This window comes from Poecilia latipinna, unplaced genomic scaffold (assembly GCF_001443285.1).
Source record: "Poecilia latipinna isolate Pla-1442-1.1 unplaced genomic scaffold, P_latipinna-1.0 Scaffold609, whole genome shotgun sequence".
Taxonomy (NCBI): domain Eukaryota; kingdom Metazoa; phylum Chordata; class Actinopteri; order Cyprinodontiformes; family Poeciliidae; genus Poecilia; species Poecilia latipinna.
Window position 1 is genome coordinate 26,473 of NW_015113225.1, and position 24,744 is coordinate 51,216.

The 24,744-nt window shown below is 40.6% G+C and overlaps 1 protein-coding gene and 1 long non-coding RNA gene across 3 annotated transcripts in view; one reads left to right on the forward strand and one right to left on the reverse strand.

Moving 5' to 3' along the window:
* Positions 1-1,336: 1,336 nt before the first annotated feature.
* Positions 1,337-9,039, forward strand: LOC106953865 (uncharacterized). Its single transcript, XR_001426268.1, has 3 exons — positions 1,337-1,346; positions 7,088-7,093; positions 8,488-9,039. It is a non-coding gene; the product is annotated as an uncharacterized LOC106953865 (long non-coding RNA).
* Positions 9,040-18,007: 8,968 nt separating this feature from the next.
* The window catches only part of vps50 (VPS50 subunit of EARP/GARPII complex), a 121,052-nt gene continuing 114,315 nt past the window's right edge, over positions 18,008-24,744 (reverse strand). The window contains exons 27-29 of one of the 2 annotated variants that reach the window (XM_015042936.1): positions 24,143-24,264; positions 20,859-21,048; positions 18,008-20,747 (exon numbers count right to left, since the gene is read on the reverse strand). In XM_015042936.1, coding sequence (XP_014898422.1) covers positions 20,628-20,747; positions 20,859-21,048; positions 24,143-24,264 — 432 coding nt within the window. In that variant the 3' untranslated portion in view covers positions 18,008-20,627. The remainder of the gene's footprint in view (positions 20,748-20,858; positions 21,049-24,142; positions 24,265-24,744) is intronic. The other variant, XM_015042937.1, reaches the window with a different exon arrangement.

Genomic DNA, 24,744 nt, shown 5'->3' on the forward strand with positions numbered 1-24,744 from the left:
CGCCATGCATGAAAGGGTTAAGCTTTTTTGGAAACTCTGCTTAAAAGTTTGCTGTGTGCCAAAAAAAAGAAAAAAAAAAGACACAATTAAATTTGTGTATTCCGTTTTTTTCATTTAGAATTAATTGAAGTTGCTTGGTTGTGCAATTACTCCATGGTGGAAAAATTAACCCTTCAAATAAATAATTAAGAGCTTGAAACCGATATGAGCTTCCACCTCACTCCTGGCACTGTATTTTGCACTCTCTGCTAAATTCATGCTCTTTTTTTTTCTTTTTTTTTTCAGGAGGAACATTAAGTGTTTTCAAAGTTTTATAGTCGATGACTGACGGATCATTCCGGGAAGCATCATCTAATTTTGAAACCGCTGTTTTCTTCCCAGCATGGGATGTTTGCAGGATCGCTACAAGTTCTAAAAGGGCAACTCAATTTATTCGCAAAGCACAGAACAATCAAGATTTTTATTGGATTTCTAAATTCCACTTGATGGCGTTTTGCCTTCTTGGGAAATGAGCATCGCCCTGATCTCTTTGGAGAGGGAGCTGAGACTCGCTAATGAAATAACTCCTCCTTCAAGATAACAACGCAGCACTTAGAAATCATGCTCTTAAATTAGCTCTGTGTTTTTTCAGATCCTGTGATGTGTTACGGTGAGACAATGCTTGCCGTGTGATACTGTAATTATCTCTCGATATCGGGAGCACAAGTGCCAAAGCCTTGTCCTGCAGCCGCTCGCTGATCCGCTCGTGTGCATCCATCTTAGTATATTACTTTCCAGAAAGGGAGGCCGCGGGCGTTATTGTGGCTGTAATTTGTGGAGTTGCAGAAATGAGAAACACAGAGAGAGGGAGAGAGAGAGAGAGGGAAAGAGTAATCTGCACAAAGTATATTCGTGTACTCTTGCAGAGTCGGGGTGAGGGAGGTTCCACTGATGCTCGCTCTCAAATTTGCCTCTGACTTCACCCAAAAGCTGAGTCATGTTGCCTCCAAACAAAGTCTGGAAGGGACCAGCGGGTGCACGTTCTGTCACAGAGACGAAACAAAACAAGAAAAAAAAAGCAACATAATGCCGTGGAGCTAATGTCTCCTCCTGGCTCCATGATAAAGCAGTGATTTCCGCTTGCATCTCAGCTGTCCTAAAGCAGGGGTGAGCCTGTCAGTGAGCCTGTGGCTCCCGATGCATCTTCAAAGATAAGCATCTCAGTTACATCTTTCTAATAGCACTTGTTCCCTCATTATGCACTGATGAGATTTGTGAGGCAAATCATTACCAGGGTACTTGACAGAGAACATGTTATAGTGCTGCAAAGGTTTTTTTTTTTTGGTTTTTTTTTGTCTGCTGATCTGGTTATTTGCAGACAGAGTGCCTTCCAAAAGTATTCACACCACCTTCAACTGTTTCACATTTTGTCAAGTCTTAAGAGTAAGCTTTGATATTATTGCAATTTTATGTAAAATGTTACAAAAAAAAAACAACAAAAAAACGTGTTACTAATAAAAATGTGAAAAGTGTGGCATGCAATTTTAATCAGCCATCCTCAGATTTTACTGCAATTGCAGCTGCAGGTATTTTTTTTGTGGCGTGTTGCATCTAAAAGTTGCAGGGATACATAAACTGTTTTCACGTTTAGAAGGTTTTTTTTCTTTTGTTTTTGTTTGTTTTTCCACATTTCCAGTTGATGGATTAGAGAGCAGCTGTGTTAAACTGAGAGTAAATTACAAACAGGTGGACTCAGTTTAGTCAACTGATGACAGGTGAATAATTTAGGTCTATCTGAGTAAAGGGGGCTGAATGCATAAAGTTTGCAGCACTATGCAGTGTTATTGTTTTCATTGTATGTCAGTATTAATGATAGTCAAAAAGGTAATACTAGTTGAAGAGGTTTGCATAGGGCTGACATGATAAACATGACATATCCCCTGTCATGAATGTGAAGGCGCATTCATGAATGTTTACGATTATTGCCACGAAGCGTCATTCGGCAAATTATGACACTTTTAATGCAAATTTGACTCTTTTGCTTGATTTTTAATGAAAGTTGTAATGCAACTTTGCATAAAAATGTGATTATTTCACCAGTAATGTTAAATAATGCACGTTTAATGCAACTTTTAATGCAAATTTGCATAGACATTCATGTAGACTCCTTCATGTTCATGACAGGTGTTATGCCGGTCTTATGTACACCCCTTTAACTAAAGTGTTACGGCAAAAAAAAAAAAAAAAAAAAAAAAACTAGTTAATTTGAATTACTTACACTTAAATAATGTGACTCTCCTTCAGAGAATGAACCGCTTTCCATGCATCTTTGTGTTTTGGAGCGTTGTACAAATCAAATTGCTGACCTCTCTGAGGGACTGACGTGTGCAGATGTTTCTCTCCACCTTCAGATGGCCTCAGCGATGTAGAATATCTGGTCAGTCTAAACATCCAGAATGCACTCGCATAAAAACACAAGAGTTTAGGATCTTTTAGAAGAAGAAGAAGAAGAAGAAAAAAAGAACACAAGTAGAGCCCTAAAAATAGGTCCGTTGCCGACCTGGCGTGACGGACATTGTTGGCTTTAATCTCCCCTCCCGCTGGGTTCATCCAGAAAGGTCATTTGCTCCTTCGGGCCACGTTGTCGTCTAGATTCTGTCATGTTACGGCTGAATGAAGCTGCCTTCTACGACAGAATAAAATGTTTCGCGGGTCTTCATGCAGGTGTACGGGTGAAACCTCCAGGGTTCTTCCTTTTGGCCTGGCTGATCCCACCCTACAGAACCAAAGTGTGAGTCACCTATTTCGACATCTACAGCATGGAAGTACAGATACACTCCTCAGTCGTAAATCTCTGACACAAAACCAGCCAAACAAATTGAAGTGTTTAAAGTTAAGGGGCCGCAGAGCCTCATTAAATGCCGTTTTAGCTGCCAGCGCTCCGTTTCCAAGACTAGGCTACACTTTTGGGTTTTTCACGGTACTCAGCGCGTTTTATGAGGGTTCGTAGCGCAGCAGCAGGTTCCGCACTAACTTATTTCTGTTTTACTGCGCCTGCAGAGCACGGCTGCGGCAGCCAGTTTCACTGCTCTTATAAATGTCTTCAAATAGACGGCAGGTGATTGCTTTGCTCGTAAAGGTTGTATTTCACCTGTTAAATTAAGTGTCTTGACGTACAACGAAATTCACATGATGGTGTTTGAGTACATGATTTCTTTTTAATTAGTGGTTAAATAAATAAATAAATAAATAAATAAATAAATAAATAAATAAATAAATAAATAAATAAAGGCATGTTGGAAGTTGAAATTGATTCAAGTCGGGGTTCTTCTTAACTGAGTTTATGTTGCTGGAAGTTGGAAACCTCCTGGCTTTTTCTGTACGATCTTTGAAAGAGCGTTCACGTCAGGCATGTTTGTAAAAGTCTCATACAGCAGATACAGTGAAGTGGCTCTTTGACCGGGGTTCAACTGTGCCCAGGGGCAGGAAGAGTGTCTTGGACAATAAAAATAAAAATAGAAATGATCTGAATACTGAATAATCTGGCTAGTCCACTCCACCATGACTGCGTGAGGAAAAGTGATTGTGAACAGTGGATGGACGGATGCTAGCTTCAAATACCCTCTAGAAAAATAGGTTTTCAGTAAGATTTGTCATCAAGAGCAGTTGTTGTGATACAGAGCAACTTCATAATAAGCTTTTACATTTCTTTTTTAGAGTGTGGTCTAAAAAAGAAGTCCTTTTTTTTTTTTGCTTTCTTGTTTTACATGGAACACTTAAAAGTATCAGTTCTGCAGTCCATGTTGACAGTATAACCACGTTTCTGCTTAAAGTCTCTCTACTTCGACAGTTCTGACTTATTCAGGTAAGCCAGCCACAGCTCCTAGCCTCCCCACCCAACAAAACTGCAATAAAACACTGCCTTTAAATCATGATATAAAACCGACGTCCTGGAAAAGAAAGACACATTTGTGTTTCGCCAGCTTTTCATTTCAGTTACTGTTGTAAGGACCGGATTAAAACACGAACCCTATTTCAGGTCTTCTCGAGACGTTATCTGTTCCCCGCCAACTAATAGCTGTGTTTTTTCAGCATTTATCTGTATGTGGCGGGTCTGAGTGAGTCGTACCACGTCAAATAAACCCTCACACTCCGAGCACTTCCCTTGTTCTGGCAGACAAGTCCCGGTCTCATAAAGCGTTGGCCGCAGCATGTCGCCCGGGGTTAGGAGGACCAAACGGAAAACCATGTCGAGCTCAAGAGGAGGAAATGTTTACTGTCAGTCAAATCTGTCGGAGGCACACACGAGCCAATGTCAGCTTACCAGGCTTCAATCAAGCCCCAGCAAAGAGCAGCCAGTGTCACTACACACACACCTCAGTGCGTCTGCTGATGTGGAAGATTAACATCAGCGCCGGCCACGCACGCACCTACGTACGCACGTACTCAAACAGTGGGAAAGAGGAGATGCCAAGACTTTCAAATGTTTCACTTTATTTTGGGTGATTTTTTTAATTTTTTTTTTTTTTAGTTGTTTGCACATTATCAGTGTGTTAACCGCTGTGTAGATAAACTAATAACTTGGCGAACAAAACATTTTTGAAATGTGTTTTGTTATTCTTTGGCCAGAGGTGGGGGAAAAAAGAAGAAGGAAAAAAGAAAAAAGGTCACTTTTTATTTTTTTTTTCAATTTACATCTAAAGGTACAACGGAGTGCCACCTGCGCAAGACAGATATGTAACTGCACGACTTTTCCACCAAGTCAATTGTGGGGATGATTAAAATGTGGAAATAACACTGGCTCACATCCAAACGGGACTGCAACGGAGGATTCAGTTTGTTAGTCCTCTGTCTGCAGTTTCCTGTGGGGAAATCCTTTAAAAATTCGTCGGCTTAAAGTTGGGCAACAACGAGCTCATCCGACAGTCAGAGTATAATCCTGATTCCCAGGGTACACACCTAAATCCTCATGATTAACAACATCAAGATCAAAATGGAGCAAATCCTGAATGTCAGGTGAAAAAGGGGTATTTCAAAGAAAAGGATGACGGTTTTCTTCCTCATCCTCATCCATTCCTCAAAGCAAAGGATGGAACAAGGAAAAAGTGACACCTTTTCAGAAATAAATAAGTAAAGTTTACACATAGCAAGACGCCGGTGGAGATATTTTCTGACTAACTAGGCGCCTCCGTGTGAAAACGTTGAGGATGTTGTGTCATGATCTGTGTTTCTGTGTTTATTTTTGAGTTCTTCTGTGTTCAGTCCTGTTTTCCCTGTGTAGTCCTGTTCCCTGTGAGTCTGTCCTCCCTGTTGATTGCTCCCCAGGTGTGTCGTATCCCCCTGATTACCCTGTGTGTATTTAGCCCCACCTGTTGTCTGTGTTCCTTGTCAGATCCTCGTCATTTGTAACTGTTTCCCTGTGCCATCAGTCTACGTCTGTTTATGGGTCATACGCAGTTGAACTGTGAAGTCCTGCATCGACCTAACCTCGTTTACATCTCTGTTATCCAGTTGCTACCGGTATTAGCTGCGTGCTAACTTTCTTCCGTGCTGCCTGTTCAAGACTGTGAGCTACATTATTAAATTCATCATTCTCATTTTACCTGGGTCTACCTGCGTTTCCTCACCAACTCAACCACATCGTTTATGACATGTTGCGCAACACAACATGAAGCTGGTGAAAAAAAATCAAATGAGTTTAGAAATTGTAGAAGTTAGAAATGTTAAGAATAGAGTGAAGAAATAAATGGTAAAGTATTTTTTACGTAAAATATAAAATAATAAAAAAAAAATGTCTGACATAAAAGAATTATGTTTCATCCGGTAACTTGCAACATCCCCAGCTACGCTGATCAATCCCCATTCAGTTCTGAATCAATATGAATTCGATTTGATGGATCACATGGGTGATTTTAAGTATCCCGCCCCTGACGTTTATTTAAATGGAGCGGCATCCATCCAGGGAGCGGATGCCTTTTCTCTGACGTGACTTCATCATTTGTGATACCAGAACGAGCAAACGGGTTTGAAATGAAGTATTTTACATTGGGATTGAGGTTCCGATGTTTCAGTACCTGTAAAAGTGTTAATATTGGGTGCAGTGGAATTAGAACGGACTCCAGCCCTGCTGGGTTTTGTTGCTATTTCAAGCATCAATAACTTCCTCATTAGCATGTCTTTAACATTTTTTTTCACCCCTCTCTTAACACAAAAACCATATGTTACACATTTACATAAAAAAAACTACGTCATCATACTTTGTGGCAAGTTAAAAAAAAATAAAAAAAAGATTCTGACATTGTGCTAGCTTCATGTTTAGGCATGAGATTTAGCTGGATCTCTTCCAGGCTCAATAAAAAAAAAAAAATTATGGATATTTAATCCATAATAGATTATTTAAAACCACTCTATGAAAATGAGGGCTGAACTGCTATTAAAATAAATGTTAATGCTAACCTCTGAAAACTAGGGTAGGAGGGCCCAGAGATTTGACACATTGTTATTGCCTGCACCATTATTAAACAGCAATACAGCACCTTTATACGACACATTTTCATTACTGCCTCCGTGACACACATGGGAGGATGTGTAATTGGCATCCAAAGGAAAGTTGTCACAGTTTGAGTTTCTCACAGGTCCTTTTAAAACCCTCATTTTGCTTCCTTCTGACTCAGTAAAGCGTCCCCCCCCCCGATCAGGACATTTTGCTCCAAGTAATGAGAAACGCTGAAGGTCAAGAGGAGCATTCTGGGTCTTGCGATCACCATGTAATTTGATAGAACTGTGTGTGAAATGTTGCTCAGTAAGTTAATCATGAGTGTGTGCAGAAAAAAGACACACCTGCGCTAATATTGTAGTACTTTTTATATGTATGTATGTATTAAACCACAATAGGAAAAAATATACCATGTGACAAATGTTCTTTTTACACAATGTGTTTTCTACAGTATGAACAATGGAACAAAAGTTGACCCTTAAAAAGGGGATATGTGTAAATGTGTCATTTACAGTTTTCATTATACAGTAAAGCTGCTTAGTTATGCTGGAAACTAATAAAGAGAGGCCAAAACAATCCGTGGCTATTCTAAATTTAACTGTGCATTTTAAGCCGTGGGTCGTTCAATAAATTATTGGTTCACAAAGTTCTCTTTGCAAACGGTGCGAATTGCCTCTAACAAAATCATGTCTCACCACCGGGGTGCAAGAATTCATTGATCCTCTACTGCTTTTCTTAAGCTCTATGGATCATCTGACTTCCTCCACTCTGATACAGAAGAGCTCTGGTCCTGGTTCCGTTCTTCCTGTCAAACCATCCTGGACTCGGTTGCTCCGTTAAAAACCAGGCAGCCAAAGATTAAACCTGAGCCTTGGTTTAATGACAGAACTCGTGCTGCAAGGAAGGAATGTCGCCGTGTTGAACGCAGGTGGAAAAAGGATAAATTGCAGGTTACTTTTCAAATTTTAAAAGACTGTTGGCGTCTCTACCAGAGCACAGTTAAAGAGGCAAAAAGGGAATATTTGGCAAATATCATTTTCTCAAACAGCCATAACCCACGTGTTTTATTTAACACCATTGACTTTGTGCTTAATATCCTACAGAATGCCTGTTTGGAAGCTTCTCCTGACGTGTGTGATGATTTTCTGTGCTTCTTTATTGAAAAGGTTGGTAGTACCAGGGCTCTTATCACAGCTTCCTGACTCTGACCCCTCTGTTTGGGTCCCTTGCTCGGCTGCTTTCACTCAGTTTGAGCCTGTGACTGTCTCACTTTTAGAGGACGTGGTTGGCCATATTAAACCATCAGGTTCCCCCCGTGATCCTGTCCCTCCACGATTTTTTAAAGATATTTTATCTAGCATAGGGCAGCCTGTTCGTGCAATTATAAATAGCAGTCTTCTCCTCAGGTGTGGTCCCTGCTAGTTTTAAACATGCAGTTGTCCAGACACTGCTTAAAAAACCTGGCCTTGATCCTACTGTTCTGGCTAATTATCGGCCTATTTCGAAGCTGCCTTTTTCTTTCTAAGGTTTTAGAAAAAAAAACTTGTGTACTGTCAGCTGAAACAGTTTTTAGATGAAAATGGCATTCTGGAGGTTTTTCAGTCAGGTTTTAAAACTCTTCATAGCACAGAATCTGCTTTAATAAGAGTTTTTAATGACATCCTTCTTGCATGTGATTCTGGTAACCATGTTGTTCTGATTTTACTTGACCTAACTGCTGCCTTTGATACAGTAGACCACAACATTTTAATATCACGATTACAGCATATTGTAGGTATTCGTGGCAATGTTCTTAAATGGTTCAGGCCTTACCTGGAGGACAGAACATTTTCAGTGAATATTAGAGACTCTGACTCATCTGCTGCTTCAATGCCATATGGTGTCCCGCAGGGCTCAATTCTGGGCCCACTGCTTTTCTCTCTGTATTTACTGCCTCTGGGTTCCATCCTCAGGAAACATGGGATTTCATTTCATTGTTATGCTGATGATTGCCAGATTTATTTGCCCCTGAGCCAGAAGGATGTCCATTCCATCAAACATCTCCTGGCATGTCTAGGTGATATTAAAGCTTGGTTGGCCTTGAACTTTATAAATTTTAATAAAAACAAAACAGAGGTGATGGTGTTTGGACCCAGTGGCTCCTGTGAGTCCTCCTCTGTTGACCTGGGACCTTTGGAGGAATATTTTAAACCTGTTATTACAGATCTTGGTTTTAAGGTGGACAGTGATCTCAGATTGGACGGCCAAATCAGAGCCGTGGTTAAGTCCAGTTTTTATCATTCAAGGCAATTGGCGTCAGTGAAATCTTTTCTTTCCAGGCAGCATTTTGAAACGGTGATCCACGCTTTTATTTTGACTCGATTGGATTACTGTAACTCACTTTATCTGGGAGTCAGTCAGTCGCTGCTCTCAGGTCTGCAGCTGGTTCAGATGCTGCTGCACCACTTAGGACAGTAACTCGACAGGGAGCAGGTGACCCCTGGCCCCTGTCCTGGCCTCACTTCACTGGCTGCCTGTATATTTTAGGATTCATTTTAAAATTCTTATGTTTGTTTTTAAATCACTGCATAATGTTGCCCCGGCTTACCTCTCTGAGCTTCTTCACCCCTATATGCTCTATCGGTCTCTCAGGTCCGCAGATCAGCTGCTCTTGGAGGAACCGAGATCCAGAGGGGACAGAGCTTTCTCTGTCATGGGCCCCAAGTTATGGAACGACTTGCCTTTGCAGGTCAGAGAGGCCCCTTCACTGTCCACTTTCAAAGCTCGTCTTAAAACCAATCTATTTTACTTGGCTTTCAACTCCAGCGGGATCTAGTTTTAAATTGTATGTTTGTTTTTAAACTGTAAGAGTTTTTATTTATTTATTTTTATTATTGTTGTGTTTTAATGTACAGCACTTTGTATCAGCTGTGGTTGTTTTAAAGTGCTTTATAAATAAGGTTGGTATGGTATGGATTCATCCGTTTTAGAAGACAAGCTTATTTTCCGTCGGTTTTTGCAGCCACAATGTGAGGTAAGGATTTTCCTCCTTGGTTTTTCTGTTTATATAAAAAGCAAACAAACACAGAGTTTCCAGTGTTTGCTTCAAATTTAGACTCACGTTTGTCTCGATTGGCCATCTGTTGGTATCAGATAAAAAAATAAATAAATAAAAATAACCAGCTGATCACAGAAGTAATCTTGTTAAACTTTGGGTAAATGTTTAGCACATACTTATTCAGCACATCACTCAGGGTTTGTCTATTTAAAGGATTTGCAAAAAAGTTGCACACATGGAAACTAATAGCCATGTGTGGCCTAACTTGAGTTTTGTAGGGACGGCACCTTAGGTATATGATTATTGAAATAGATAACACTTGTTTGCAGTTTGGCTAAACCAGTTATTTAGAAGATGCAGCTCACGATACCATGAACTTGTCATTAAAAACAAATTACTGCAGCTCCTGCTGCTGCTGCTGGTATCTCACCAGGATATATCAATCCTGGGTCAACATCCCCAGGGAAACGGTTGATACCCAAAACAATTTTGTAGCACATATCTGTAGTAAAAGCAAGTGGAAATCAGGTGGGGACTCCTGCATCCCACTGGCCATTTCAGAAGACAGTTACCATGGAGACTTCAGATGCAGGTTAGTACAGAGTAAGAGTTACAGTCATTTCTTTGGTAAGTTGTTCTGCTTCTTACACTTCAGGTGACGTTTCCTACCCGAAAGAAGATGTTGCTTTGTTATTATTCCCTGGAATAAAGAAACATAGTTTCATTTCATAATTTTTTTTTAAAGAAAATGCCGAAATACATTAATTGCTGCAAGGGAGTTCTTTTTCAATATTTGATATGGTGGCATAAGAGCAGGGACAGAAAAACAATACAGGACAAACTAAAATGAGCTTTGGAGGAATTACGTTGTACTGAATTCTTGTATTTTTTCTTGTTGCCGTTTGTTGATTTGCTGCTGTTGTTTTCATTCCAAAATGAATTTAGTAAAGATAGGTTCAAAGGTTTAACTTATTGCATTGGAATTTGGTTTGCGATTGTCTGCTCCTTCCTTCTTCACTCTGCTTGTGCCTTCGCTGGCGGATGAAAGCGTGAGGCGAAAGTCGTGAAATTGTTTCGTTGTAATCAATAACTGTTTGCTGCTTAATGTGATAGGTGGTTAATGTGATTGGCTCGCTCGTGTACGAACGCGAGCGCCAGTCAAACGGTTTCAGTGGAAGGAAGTTGTTTGTGTGGGGAGTGTAAAATCGTGTTGGACACACTGCAGCAGCAGCTGTGTATGTCTGTCGGTCTGATACGTTTGGCTGAATAATGTCAATATCACTTATAGGAACCTCTGATGGCCGCAGCTTCATTTTAGTGACATTTAAAATTTTTCTCAAGTTTCCCCTCCAATGGCAGATGACATTTTTGGTTTGGAGTAAAATGTCTTGACACTTTTTTGGAGATGCCGCCTTAAATGCTACTAAAGCCATTTGGCTCCGTTCCCTTGTTGGCCTGGCTGAGAAGAGAGTTCATTGCTTAAAGAGAGACCCGGTGACATCTTCGACATTTTTTTTTTTTTTTTGCTTCCATTCTTGGGTCGGCTAGACGACTCCGATGGTGACAAACGGATTTTCTCCGCGCCTTCAAAAATGTCAATTTTGATCCCTTTAAAATTACAATAGAGGGAATCAGTATAGCCTCCTTTCCTATTTATATGTTAAAAAAAACTATTTACCAACATGGATTCTATTGCTTTTCCAGGAGTTTAATTGCCATGAGAAGTCAAGGAGACAAATCACAATATGTCACAAATTTAGTCAAACTGTACAGTTATGCTATACTAAAATGTATTTACATGTCTTTACTGACTAAAATAAAACTAAACTAAACTGAAACTGTACCAACATGTGTGCTGACAGGAGTAAAAGGAGTCTGAAGTCATTTTGCAATCTTTTTAGTGCCATTTGTGGGATTTTATTAGACTTTCACGAAAGCTTGCATGTAAAGGCGCCTGCTTGTCTGACTGCCATCTTTTCAGAATCACAATCATTTGCTGTCTTTGCGTAATAAAATGCAACGAAATTTGAAAACTTTCCATCACTCAAAACCGATAGAACGCAAAAGAGGCAGAATGTTAGAAAACGAGTTAAAGAAAACACTATCAAGGGTGATTTATGCAAATAAAGTGCCTAATTTGCTGTGCATTTTTTTTTTTACTTTATTTCCTGCTGTCTAAATGACAGTCGTTTCTGCTTGAACCTCCACATGCCACACTGAGATGTAGCAAATGAAAATGCTCTCCGTATCTATTCGGTTTACTTTGATAACTGCTTTAGTATTTAGTTACTGGGAGAAGTCCTCTGATGCGTAATAAAGGATTGTCCACACTCTGACCGCTGACGGGCCACGTCCTCCTGAAGTCCAGAAACGTCGCCTTTGTCTCTGCCTTTCTCAATAGCTAAGTACTAGCCAGACACCACAGACAGTCGCTGACTGTCATCCCTCTGTGCTGCTCCTCGATGCCTTTGGAGACGAGACGGCGATGGTTGTTTCATCTGTGAATCTAGTGATGGAGCTGGCTGAGTGCGCCGAGAGGCAGCCATGAGAACACGAAGAGCAGAGAGCTCAGCACACAGCCCTGAGGGAAGCCAGCAGTGAGTTACTACAAAAGGAAACAGGGTCTGTGTTTTTTTTTTTTCTGTTTTCAAATGCTACAATATTATAGTTGTGACAAGAAAATAAAAAGCATCCAAATGCCTTCAAAGTTTTCCTTACAAACCTTTTACACCCCGTTCCCTTTCACATCCACAAAATTTTAGTGTTTTTGACATTTTATGTGGCAAACCTTCACAGTGGAGTGGCTAAAGGTTTTACACCTGGGTTCAGTCACGCAGAAATGCAATCGGATGCGTGTACGTTCCTTCCACACTAATGAGAATCCGGCGTGACTGACTTCAGGTGGACGATCTTTATTACATGATGTGAACTTGAGAGTGATTTAATGTTAAAATAAACAAAGTTGTTCTGTGAAGGTCTCTGAACACGTTTTACCCCAAAGAGAAGCTTTTCTTCAGCATGAACAGATTGTGACCAGCACTGATTGGAGAAAGTGGGAAACAGCATATTATTATTATTATTATTATTATTGTTTTTGGTCTCCTTCACATTTATATGCACAATTTTCTGTTTGTCACATAATGTTCTCATAATTGCCGCTTTTTATTGTTTAAAAAAACTGAAATAAATTAGCAGATGTCGTTTTGTTTTAAAAAAAAAAACAAAACAAAAAAAAACAACAGTGGGCTCTTACACTGCCTGTTTTTTTTCCCCCTCTTTTTTTTCATTTAACTTTTCTTGGACGGTCCAAATAACGTCTCTCAGATGTATAGAAATGGAGAAAGTCAGACATCAGACAGTGATTTTTGAAGCAAAGATCAGTCAAATTATTTCCAGTAACAAGATAAAGAATTGCTCCCCAGTGGTCCAGCAGGAAGAGGTTTATTGAGATAAGACAACACTTTATCTACTTTAAATAAAATGTAAAACCCCTGGGATGGAATCAGGAGGTCAGGAGTTGAGATTGTAAAACAAAGATATACGTGGAAAACTACTTTCAGCGACGAGCGAGCTAATTGATCTGAAACCCAGACGATGCAAAATATCAGATCCGGGGCACGAGCCGTACGAAAAGCAAGCCTTTTGTTACGACTGAAATGTCAACGACAAGATGTCCCTTTATCTCAAGCTGTGTGAAAACTGGTAGTTCCCATCAAAATCCAGAGGAGAGAAATCAATTCACATTCACTAGAGAGGGGGGTATCGACCAGCTGCAGCTTGTCAGGAGGAGGTGAGCCGGAATAAAAAGCTCCATTCCCATGTTTAACAGATTGTATAAATACATGCTTTGTTTTGACAAATTTATATATATATATATATATATATATATATATATATATATATATATATACACACACATTGAGGTGCAGGTGGAAAGAGAAAAATGATTAATTCTTTCTTCTGTGGTCCAATGACAACAAACAAAAATTTGACTGTTTTTCCACTGAATAAAAATGTTCTGTTTTACATGGGATTGTATACAAAAGACCCAGAAAAAGCAGTATATAATTGCAAAGAGGAAAAATGTACACGCCCACTTCTGCTTCTCCCAAATTTATTAAAATTCCACTTAACCCCCCCCTTTTTTTTTTTTTTTAATCCAGATCCAAATCTGCTCAATCTATGAAACTTCCTGCGGTCGTCAGGGGAACTTTCCCCCCCGAGTGAAGTTCCCCCGCGTCCTTCTCGTTTTGGCTGTAACGCATGGCCGCGACGTTTCCGGGGACGACTTCCTGCCCCGTTCTTGTTTACAAACACGCTAAACATTTGTTCCCAGCCAGGCACAGTTAGTCGAGCAATAAATTAGCAGCAAGCGGTGGGACAAGGTTCTCCGAGGAGATTCATTAACGCTTACACAGCAGGCTTAGCTGCTTTTATCCGCTTGCCAGTCAAAAAGATTAGAAAACACTGCCTCTGTTGGAAATGACCCCAAAAGAAGACGACTTCAAATAATCACCAAAGGGTTTGAGAAGAGTATGAACCGTCTCTTTGATGCTGCTCGGAAACTCAATGAAATGCAGTTTCTTGAAGCCAGATCCATTTTGATTGGGCTTCATTTATTAATTAAGTTGGAATCAACACAATCAAAGAGACACGGCGTGAGGACTGCTCAGTTCCACTCCCAGAGGACAATTAGTTGTCTTCGGTTTCTTTGGGAAAGCGGCCGCTCTCGTTCCCCTGCAGGTTTGTTAGAGACGAGGCTAATTCAATAACCCCGCCTTAATGAAAAGACCGAATGGGTTCGTCTGAACCGCCCGCTCAGTTCCCCGGTTACACTTTTCGATTTTCTGCTCTTACAGAGTGAGACGCTGAGATTAAAAGGTCCTCAAGTGTGTATGAGACTTTCGGTTTGCCTGACGTCCCAAATTGTTTTCTAGCCCCCACCCCCTAAACTCCCCAACTCTCTTAAGGCTTTTCGCTGTGCTCGTCTCCTCTCTGTCAAGATACGTGACTGACTGACAGCTGTGCTCATGGGGGAAGACAAGTTACACAGCTCTTTATCAAACAAGGTTTACCGAGAAAGCTTTAATACCGCTCAAACTCTTCCACTTTCTGTGACGCTACAGCCACAAACTGTATTGTTAAGTGGATTTTATGTGCTATATGAACACAAAGTTACGCATATTTATTTGTAGATTCATTTAGCCTCTTTCACCCCTAAATAAAACTTAGTGCAACCAATAACAAACCACCAGAAAATAGCTTAATACCATTCTGCAAAGTCCTCGGATGTATGCATCAAAAGACCAAAGAACAAACTCGTCAGGTCAGTCCAAACACTTGTGGCGTATTCATGATCTAAATCTGTGGCAAGACACGAAAGCTTGCGTTCAACCATTGTCTCCCTTCACTCTGACGGTGCTTGAACTATTCTACAAAAACTGGTAGAGACGCACACAAAGACACGATCCTGTGAAGCCACAGCATTAGAAAGAACTGACTCAATTTTGAAAATAAACACACGCCACACTTTTAAGATTTTTTTTTTCTGAAAACCTCTGAGTTTTTTTTTTTAAATCGCCCTGCTTTGACAATGATCTACTATTTTTAGTTGAGTTTAAGACTGTTCTATCCTCTCATTCTTCATAAAGTTAGTTTTTCTTTTTTTCTTCTCATGCAAGAAATGGCAAAGTCAGCAGGAGAAAGCATAAAAGGCGTTTATAAAAGTCATTAAAACAAGATAAGACAGTATCATTAGTATTCATTTGATCCCACAGAAGGGATCGTGGAGAGAGATTTAGTGGGATGTATAATTTATCCATGTTTTTTTTTTTTTTTCAAAGATTCAATTCTCCGACTATTGAAACCAACATCTTAACGAAGCAGAACTTTCTCACAGAGCTGCTTCGAGCACTGAGGCTCAAAATTAAATTTTAGCAGGAAATTTCAGGAAGATTTAGTCGACCCGTCAGCGACAGTCCATTGTTTTACCAGAATGTGGTCATTGGCTACTTTATTAGGTGGATCTGATAAAAAAAAAAAAGAAAAAAGAAAAAAAAAAAGAAATAATGAATCACAAGACAGCAGCTCAATGCATTTACACTTTTAGATGTGGTGGTGACAGCTTACTGAAGTCCAAACGGAGCCTCAGAGCGAGGAGGAAACGGGATTTAAGTGACTTTTATTGAAATCATGTCAGTTTTTAACCTAACAAGCCGAGTGTGGCCGAGATGCTAAATCTCGGCCAAGGAAAACTATATTTTTCCACGTTGCCAAGTCTACAAAGAAGTTCCACAGACTAGAACGATATAGTTCATTTTTTTCAACAATTTTACTCATTAAGTGAAACCCATGATCAGAGTAGAGTATCTAACATAATTTGTTTTACTCTGGGAAAAAGGGAAAAAAGTAGGGTAGCCATCCGATTTATTACACAAGCGTTAAAAAGTGTTTGACAAAAATGCTACTTTGGTACCAAGTAACTGTTTCTACGTTCTTAGCTGTCGAAGATGACGGGAAAATATAGATATATGTAATGTAATTTAATTATATTATAATCCGTGAGAGCTCCAAAACTACTCTACTGAATTCAGTACACGACTAAGTCAGTCCAGGACTACGGCACGCCAATTAACTGTTTCATCAAAAAGCTGGACTTGGCTGGTTTGAATTTAAAAGAGTTACATTCATCAAAGACATCTTCATGCTTCAGATGCCACACATGTGGCTTCATATCATCACTCTCACACAAGTCCTTTGTGATCTCTGATCTATGTGGGCACCAGCTTGGCGGCAACCTGATGGCGTCGTCGTTCACTCGCGCCCGAAATGAAGAAAGAAAGAAACAAAGAAAACTCCTAAACGAACGCAGTCGCGTTCCACCGATTCAGCCGCGGCAAAACTTTGTCTCGCAGCCACCGCACGCAGTGAACAAAACTAATGGGTTCTGCCAACTGTTGTTCGCAGCTAAAGCAGGCGCGAATAAACGCGAATGAAGTTTATGCCAACAGCGAACCACTGAGAGGCCATGTAGGTCAGCGGCGGCGTGGAATTTGTCAGAGGAGCCGACACACAGGAGCAGAGGGAGCACGGCCTTTGATCTGAAAGGGCAAGCGGGGCGCAGCTTCACGGGGCAGGAATGGCTGAACGCTGCTTACAGGGAAAATGCCAAAATGGGGGGATTGCAAAGTACAAACCGCGTATGCACTGCAAGGCCTTGAAAAGATTAATCAATCATTCAAAATGTCCGCGCTAGAGCTACCGAAACACGGTGATCTTCCAAAGCTGAGGAGAGACGACCATTGATCAGAAGAAAATCTGTTGTTGCCAGGGTGATTTATTGTGAACGGGGGCAGGAAACCGAGTTTCCAGCAAGACAGGAGGAAGGTAAAATAAATAGAAAGAATGTGCACAAAATGAAGTTGAAGACAAGGATCACAGAAACAAAGGACAGGGGAAAGACAGAGGGAAGAAAGGAAAAAAAGAAGTTAGGAGATTAGGGAGGAGAGTGGATAATTAAAGAATTAAACCAGGAAGAAAATAAAATGTCAGAAAGGATGACAGCGGGAATTGGTTTCAATGCTATCGTTCCTTTAAATAAATTATTCAACGGTGCAGATACCCTATTCTCCACTTTTTGTAGAGCAAATCTGTGCAAACACTGTAAGGCGCCCGGAAACCATCAAAGTCAACTGCGCAGGCAAATATTAAAAAAAAAAAAAAAAAGCGTCTCGTGAAAATGGCGAGGTGCTGAACTAAAAGTAGAAGAGAAATGAGCCAAAGCACAAAAAAAAAAAAAAAAAAACATCTCTGAGAAACCTTTCCGAAAGAAAAGCGTCTGGCTGGTTGAAAGCAAAAATATATAAAAATGAGGAATGACTGAACTTTTCCACATTACTAAACACATATACATGATTTAGTCATCAATCTGTTTTTGTGCCTCACCCCTGTGGCATCTTATGCTGGGGAAGCCAGAAAAAGCCAAAGAGGACTGATATGCCACTTTCAAGGCAGCTGCTAGAGGGGCGCAGCGTACTGCTGATGAGAGCAGAAATCTGAAAGTTCCTCCCTCTGATAAATATGATCTGGGGGTAAAAAAAAAAAAAAAAAAAAAAAAAAAGGGAAAATCCAGGCGTTATTTTTGTTGTAACGGGCTGTTGACATGAGCGGTAAACAGTGTATCCAGGAGTAAGTCGTCTTCGAGACTGCATTTCCTGTACGGACACATAAGAATGAATCTGTTCTAAAAAAAAAAAAAAAAAACATCCAGATGTCATATTTATAAGGACTCCCTTATAGATCAGTGAGGGCAACCTAATCAGTTTCCTTTTAGGCTTGTAGCCACACAGAAAATCACATTAATTAGCCTGGTGCAGCCTCTAGCTGAGCAAAACATTAGGACCTCTAAAAGTTGATGCCAATTCACGATGAAAACGTTTAAAACACCGACAGCGATTATCAGGCTTATCCATGCGACAACATACGGACAAAAAGCATTTCCAGTGTTAGTGTATTCGTTTATTTGTCGTCCTTTCTTCCTCCTACAATAACAACAATCTTTACATACAGATTTTCACGATAGTGCACTTGAAGTTTAACTTGATGGTCGTTAAATGTTTGTCTTTGACTCGGATGATAAGTTACACGAGGCGATAACCTCCACAACAGCGGTCATGTAAAAACAACAACAGAAAAAAAAGCCATGAAATAAATACAGCCATTGTTGAAAGTGTTCATATTTACAGTTTCTTTTTTCCCCGAAATAGCTGCACACAAGATGAACCGATGAGGCTACCGCAAAAAACTGGAACTTCATTTACTTTTTTTTTTTTCCCCATTTTTAGACGGTTAGGTGAATAAAGGATGCCTCTCAGCTGCTCCGTTCTTTTTATCCAGGAAAGTTTTTGCCTTTATGCTTTAACTGTATTTGGATGATATTTTAGAGACAAATATGGGTACATCCCAAACTGTTTTTATTAAATTAGAACAACGTAGCACTCGTTTGTCAGCATAAAGCAAACCCTTTTCGCCCAAACTCGATCGTGAGGTCTAACTTGCTTAGTTGATAATTCAATGTCCTCATACAGACAACAGTAACAATGCTTTGCAGGATTTTAATCAAATTTGCACATTTTAGTCTAGAATTTTGTTAGCTGCAAGTCTCTAAATGAGATAAACACTCTGAAAGAAGGTAAAAATGTTTTTTTTTTTTTTGTTTTTGTTTTAATTACTATTGGATCCAGTTTTGCAGACTTGGTTCAAAAACGCAATTTTTTAAAAGTTGAACCCTTTACCTGAAAATAAGAAGTGAATATTGTCAGATCAGACAACAAGATCTGAATTGTTTGACATCATATGGACATTTACTTGAAGCCTAAGTCCCTTATGTAACATAATGAGTTATTTTTAATGTTCTATGCAAATTTTGGGATTTTCAAGGTAAAGCTTTGTTTAAATGTCGGTTTCTGCTCATACCACAAAGATGTGTGAAATATGCTTTCAAATTAAACTTACAGATAGAAACTTCTTATCTTAAGCCTTTACTGTATATTTAACAGAGTCATATTGCTCCAATGAGTGGAATGTCTCCTCAAAGAAAAAAAAACAAAATCCAAATAAAAGAACAACACACAGAAAAACCTGGGGTGGGAACATCTGGTTCACAGCCTGTTTCGGCTATTGTTTGAACATTTTTTTGTGGTTTTTTTTTTTTTTTTTTTCTTTTTTGTTTAAAGAGATGCAACAACAATGGCCAGTGAGCCAGAAATGCAGTTATTCCATATTTTTTTCCCAGTCAGTGAATGCGCAACACAACACTGAAATCTTCGTAGTGGATGCTGCTACTGAAGGAAAAAGACTCGGAGGAAGCCGCTCTCAGTACCGGTGACGTGTCGACAATGAGGCCAGATGAAGCGGAGGGATGATTTGTGAGTAAATTACGTTCTAAAAGATGTTGAGGTCTCTGCAGTTCATCAACGCTGCAAGAGAGAAAGACCTAAAGAAACGCGGCACAACAGTTATTTTAGTTTTAGCCTTTCGCGTCTTTGACCTCTTCGTGGAAACATGCCGAATACGGAAATGTCGGTAGCCTTTTGGAAATCTCAGAGGTGAGAAAAAGAATCCACATTCTCTAGAAATACGTGCAGATGCTGATTTTTTTTAATTGTTTTTTGTTTAGCTAAGGTAAGCTAGCCGCACCAATCCCTGAAATAAATATACAATATTATCTAAAGCATAAATCTGAATAAGTCTGTGATCGGAGGTGGGAAATCAGCCGCAAAACTCTCATCGGTGCTCTTCTAACTATTATTACAGATAATTATCGGCTTGCAAATCGGCTCAAATAAACCGAGTTTTCACCGCTCGGCGAAGGTCGCACAGAGCGAGATGACGAAAATGGAAAACGCACCTCTTCCTGAGAAGGGACAGAAAAAACACGCAGCTGGTGCAAATACATAACACAACAATGTCAGGGAAAACTACAGTAATTTATATTATTTTCAGAGTCATCATCTTTATATTACATTTATCTAATTTGTGGACGGAACAAAATAAAAAAATAAACAAAAACAAAAAAAGAAAACGCAGCGATTCCAGTCAGGCACGACGAACGACGCCCTGAAGCCAAATATTATTCAGCGAGCGAACAGCACGGCCTGGGAGAGCGAGTCGTTAACGCTGATCAACTCTCCCGCTACGAGTGAACACATTGAGACGGAACGGTGCGACATTATCGAATCGATGCGTCTTCTGTCTGAAAGAAGCTGTTGTGTCGTATTCAGATGTGTGATGCTTTAGAGGTTTGCATGAGAAAAGCTACAACTTGATTACAAAGGAGAAAGCAGATATCTTACAATCCATCTGTGCGTAGAAAACCCGCACAAGTCGATGTACGTGGAGCGCATTCAGCGACAGGAGCTTGTGTTTGTGACCGTGTGAGGACAACATCGATAATACATCATCTACAGGCTGACAGACGGACTGACGTCTTCGGTTGGGTGCACTGCGCAGCTCTCTGAATCCTTCGTAATTTAGACTGTAAAAGAAAACATTCGGCCGTGAGTTTTCGCTCACGTTCATCTCCAACTCGCTTGCTTAAACGAGACGTTCGCGGGTCTATCTCTTTGGTCTGTCGATGTCGTCGATGGCAGCCAGGAGTTTCTGACGAGCCTTTTTGTTGATGTGCGAGCCCAGGCACACGTTCACCAGATTGGCCAGCTGCTTCATGGAGTACTCCTGCGTCCAACACGCACACACCGGGACACAAAGGACAGCAAGCGTGAGAGAGGAAGACAAGCAAAATGCAATGCGAAACCCACCCATTTGATATTAAATTGACCGTCTTACCCTGTGATTTTTGATAAACTGCTCCATGTCGTTCTCAGTCAGGTAGTACGCCTTGATGTAGGTCTCCACAAACTCCTTGTCGGGGATGGGCCGCAGGTCCGTCAGTTTCTCCAGCTTCATCAGGAACTGCTGAAAGTCCAGCTGCATCAGGGCCCGGCCCTCGTTGCTGCACTTCTTTACGTTGGCGTAGCTGCAGCGGAGGACAAAGAGGGAAGAAAATGGATTTCATTTAAACGACGGCCGTGAGTCACCGCGGCAACGGCGCCGCGCGAGTGTGTGGCTGAGAGGCTGTCGTTTCAGGTTTATACTTTTTCACGCATGGACACTTGAGCCGAGTACCGTCATCTTCAGCAAATATGAGTGGTCACACTGCTTCACTGCAGATTGTAGAGGTACAATAGAAGCTGTTGAGTGTCAAAAATAAATAACAGCGCACCCGCTGACGGACTGGTGCATCTGCTGAGCGCCCTGAATCCAACAAGGCAGTACTTGCAATGCAAAGATTTTTGTTATTCAGCTTGCAAAGTCACCTTTACTTAAAACGTAAAACGTTGCGTTTAAGTCTGGTGATTTTCGAGCAAAAATACGTGCACTGAGACTAAGCTGAAAACATAAAGCCAGAGCCTGCCTCTCTACTTCCAAAGCTCCTCCATGGACGGCAGGCGGCTCCTCCTAGTTCTGCACAACCAGTGTTACTGTCGCAGTGGCCTTTAGTCACCTCTTCGATTTCAATAGTCAGGCCCGATTACGGTCTGACCGGGAGAAATCATCTAACTAGAACCTACTGACAACATAAAGCGGGTGAAGAGAGACTGATTTCGGTCTTTTGTTTATGCATTTCACAGCTGCTTTCATCCAAAGTGATGATTTGAATCACTGTGCTTTCGGAAGGCCCAATAACGACCAGGTTTTTCTCGCAGAGCTTAAAAGTTTTTTTTTTTTTTTTTTTTTAAACACATTTTGAATTTTAAATACTTTATGAAAGCATGCACTCAAATTTCCTGTTTACATTTTAAACTCCAAGTCTGGTTCTCGAGTGCCGCAGTCTGTCTCTGATCAAAATAAAATCCCAAGTAACAATTTAAGTCATGTTTCATGTACAGTTTTTAGAGGGAATTATGCCCTTTTTTTCACCAGAATTCCAGTAATGCTCCATGAAATTTAATTCTGCAAATGTTTTGAATAAAAAAAGGGAGAATAGGTAATCATATTTCACTGCTTTGTGTTTGTGTTTAATGGCAGAGATCGCTGCCCACATCTACAATACATTAACACACAGAAACACCTCACATTTACATGCTTTTCCTTTTCATTTTCAGTGTTGCTGTCTCTCGTTTATTACCCCTCTGCTTTGCCTTCTCCTTCTCTTTTTTTTTGTTTTGTTTTTGCTTCTCAGGCTTGCCAGAATTTGTTGTGGAGAGTCTGAACTCCAGCGTCAAAATGCTAACAGAGTCATTTTTGTGCGTCTCGATGGAAAGACACGAGCTCCGGACAGAGAAATTAGATAAGAGACTGAGGGAGGCAGAGCACAAACAAACAAGTATGACCACTCCATCTCAGAGAGAGGGCTGGGAGGAGTGCGTGTGTGTTCCTGGTGTGTTTACGCTGCTCGAAGGAGCGCACCGGCAGCAGAAGTCTGAGTCGTAATGGCACATTAACTCGCTGGAGTGAGTTCAAAAGTTCTCTCGCGAAATGAGAGGAAACGTGTTTAGCAAATATCCGGGGAGGTAAACACGTTTCCCCTTCGCAGCAGGTAAGGGCAGCCCTTCCACCTACGCTCAATATTCAGTGTTTGCCCTCTGCTTGAAAACACTTGAGCAGCACGAAGCCATTTAGGCGAATTTTCTTCAACCTAAATCGTACTCTGCGCCTGCAATCCCACCCGCGGAGTAAACTGTAACCAGTTTAAGTAAAAACCCCTGAAGCAGCCCGACCCAACGTCCACGCTCTTTCTCCGTTCCCATTAAAAACGTGTGAAACCCCAAGACAATTGTTGGCGGGTAGCTCATCTCTTTGTCCGCCACCTGGCAGAAGGATTTATCGCACCTACTGTCTAAAAAGCCCGCTTCGCACTCACTCTCAACACGTGAGAGTATAAAGACAGCGGGGATGCTAATGCTCAGGAAAAAAAACAAAAAGACAAAACAAACACTGCTGCTTTCCGTCACCCGTCACATCCCCCATTTTTTTCTCACTTTCAGGGGAGGAAAGTGGTGAAATGCATTACAAGGGATGTGTCAAGAGCAGTGTGCTGTTCTGTGAGCTCGGCGCCGAGGTCGTTCTCTGATGGGAGTTTAGAGAGGCTTAAGAGATGTAAACCGGCACCGAGGGGGGTTCCTGCAAGAGTGGAATTTAATAAATGGGAAAAGAGTCTGAAGTGCTTTAGGTGGTTTCTTTAGTTTAGCTATAGAAACTAAATTTTGGATGATTTAGTTTACCTGAGATGATTTTGAAGCTTTACTTCTATGAAGTTACGATACGAGCAAAAAAAAAGAAAAAAGAAGCAAATACTAAATTAATTATTCCATGAAAAAATAACTAACATCTGCATACCCATTCTTAAAACTTGAGTTATCAGTTTTTAAGAGGCATTGTGGGTAGTCCAAAGAGTCACAGGTTTCAAGACTTCTGCTCTAGACAACGGCTGAGCCACTGAAACACACTGATCCTTTCTTGATCAGCAGTTCTTTAGTCGACTTGATGCTGCGTTTTCATGTTTGGTCCACATGGACTTTAAAATACTTTAACATGCAGAGTAGTTCACGCTGGATTCAACCACATCATCCTTTCCTTGCCTCACTACAAGTGAGATGTTTTGTTTTGTTGCCTTGATTTTCACCAAACACGAGTTAATCGGTGATGAATTTCCTCCTAAGTGTCGGGGTGATATACACCTGTAAGCTTAATTTGCATTTAATTTCTCACACCTGGCTGCTTCTTTCCCTCCTAAATTAAATGAAAAACAAAATGCACATGCCTCCGTTCAGGCACTTGAACTATTCGCCATCTATCAGCGATCTATCTTAGTGTTTACCAGAGCAGAATCTGGTGACGACATCAGTCTTTGAATTTACTCCCGCAGGTCAAACTCCTGCAGCACAGTTCAAATTTATACTTAGTGATAAAAATAGTGCAACACTCAGAATGTTTTCACAGAGGTGTTATCGATTCCATGTTGACAACACGTCACCGCAAAATTGTCCTGATCACAAAAGTCTAACCAGGAATAACCAGAGAGCTGAGATGTTTGTGTCACGCAGAGGAGCGCCTTCAGACTTTCTTACCCTTCGACCAGAGTCCTGTTAGCCAGGCGGATGCAGTGCTCCCACAGGACGTTGGACACGGGCAGAGGAATGCGCACGTGTCTGGAAACATCACCGAGCCGCTTGTTGAATTGCTCAAACTCCTAAGAGGACAGAGGAGACGGCATATGAGAAAAAAAAACCCCACAATAAAAAAACGGATTAATCGTTGGTGTTTTGTGTCCGACGTGGTGGGCTTGCACTCTGGGAAATTCATTAAATTGAAAGGTTATCAGTTTTTCTGACGCATTCCAAATTATGTTTGCAAAACACAACATTTTGCTAAAAAAAAAAGAAAAAAAAGAAGTGATTTCAAAGCTAAAGACCAGGTATGTTTCTTATTTAGCTTACTGTCTTAATTATGAGGTTCATTCAATCAATCATTGCTGCACGTTGTTTGATTGAAAAAGCTGCGACACATCAAAATTTAGTTATCTTAAAAAAAAAAAAAAAAGTCTTGACTATTTTATATAAACTAGAGGAATCCATGCATCACTCTTATGAAGGTAATGCTATTTTGAAAGCTACTAGATAACCTGGCCACAATTACTTTGTTCCATAAAAATACAATGTTACTAAATTGA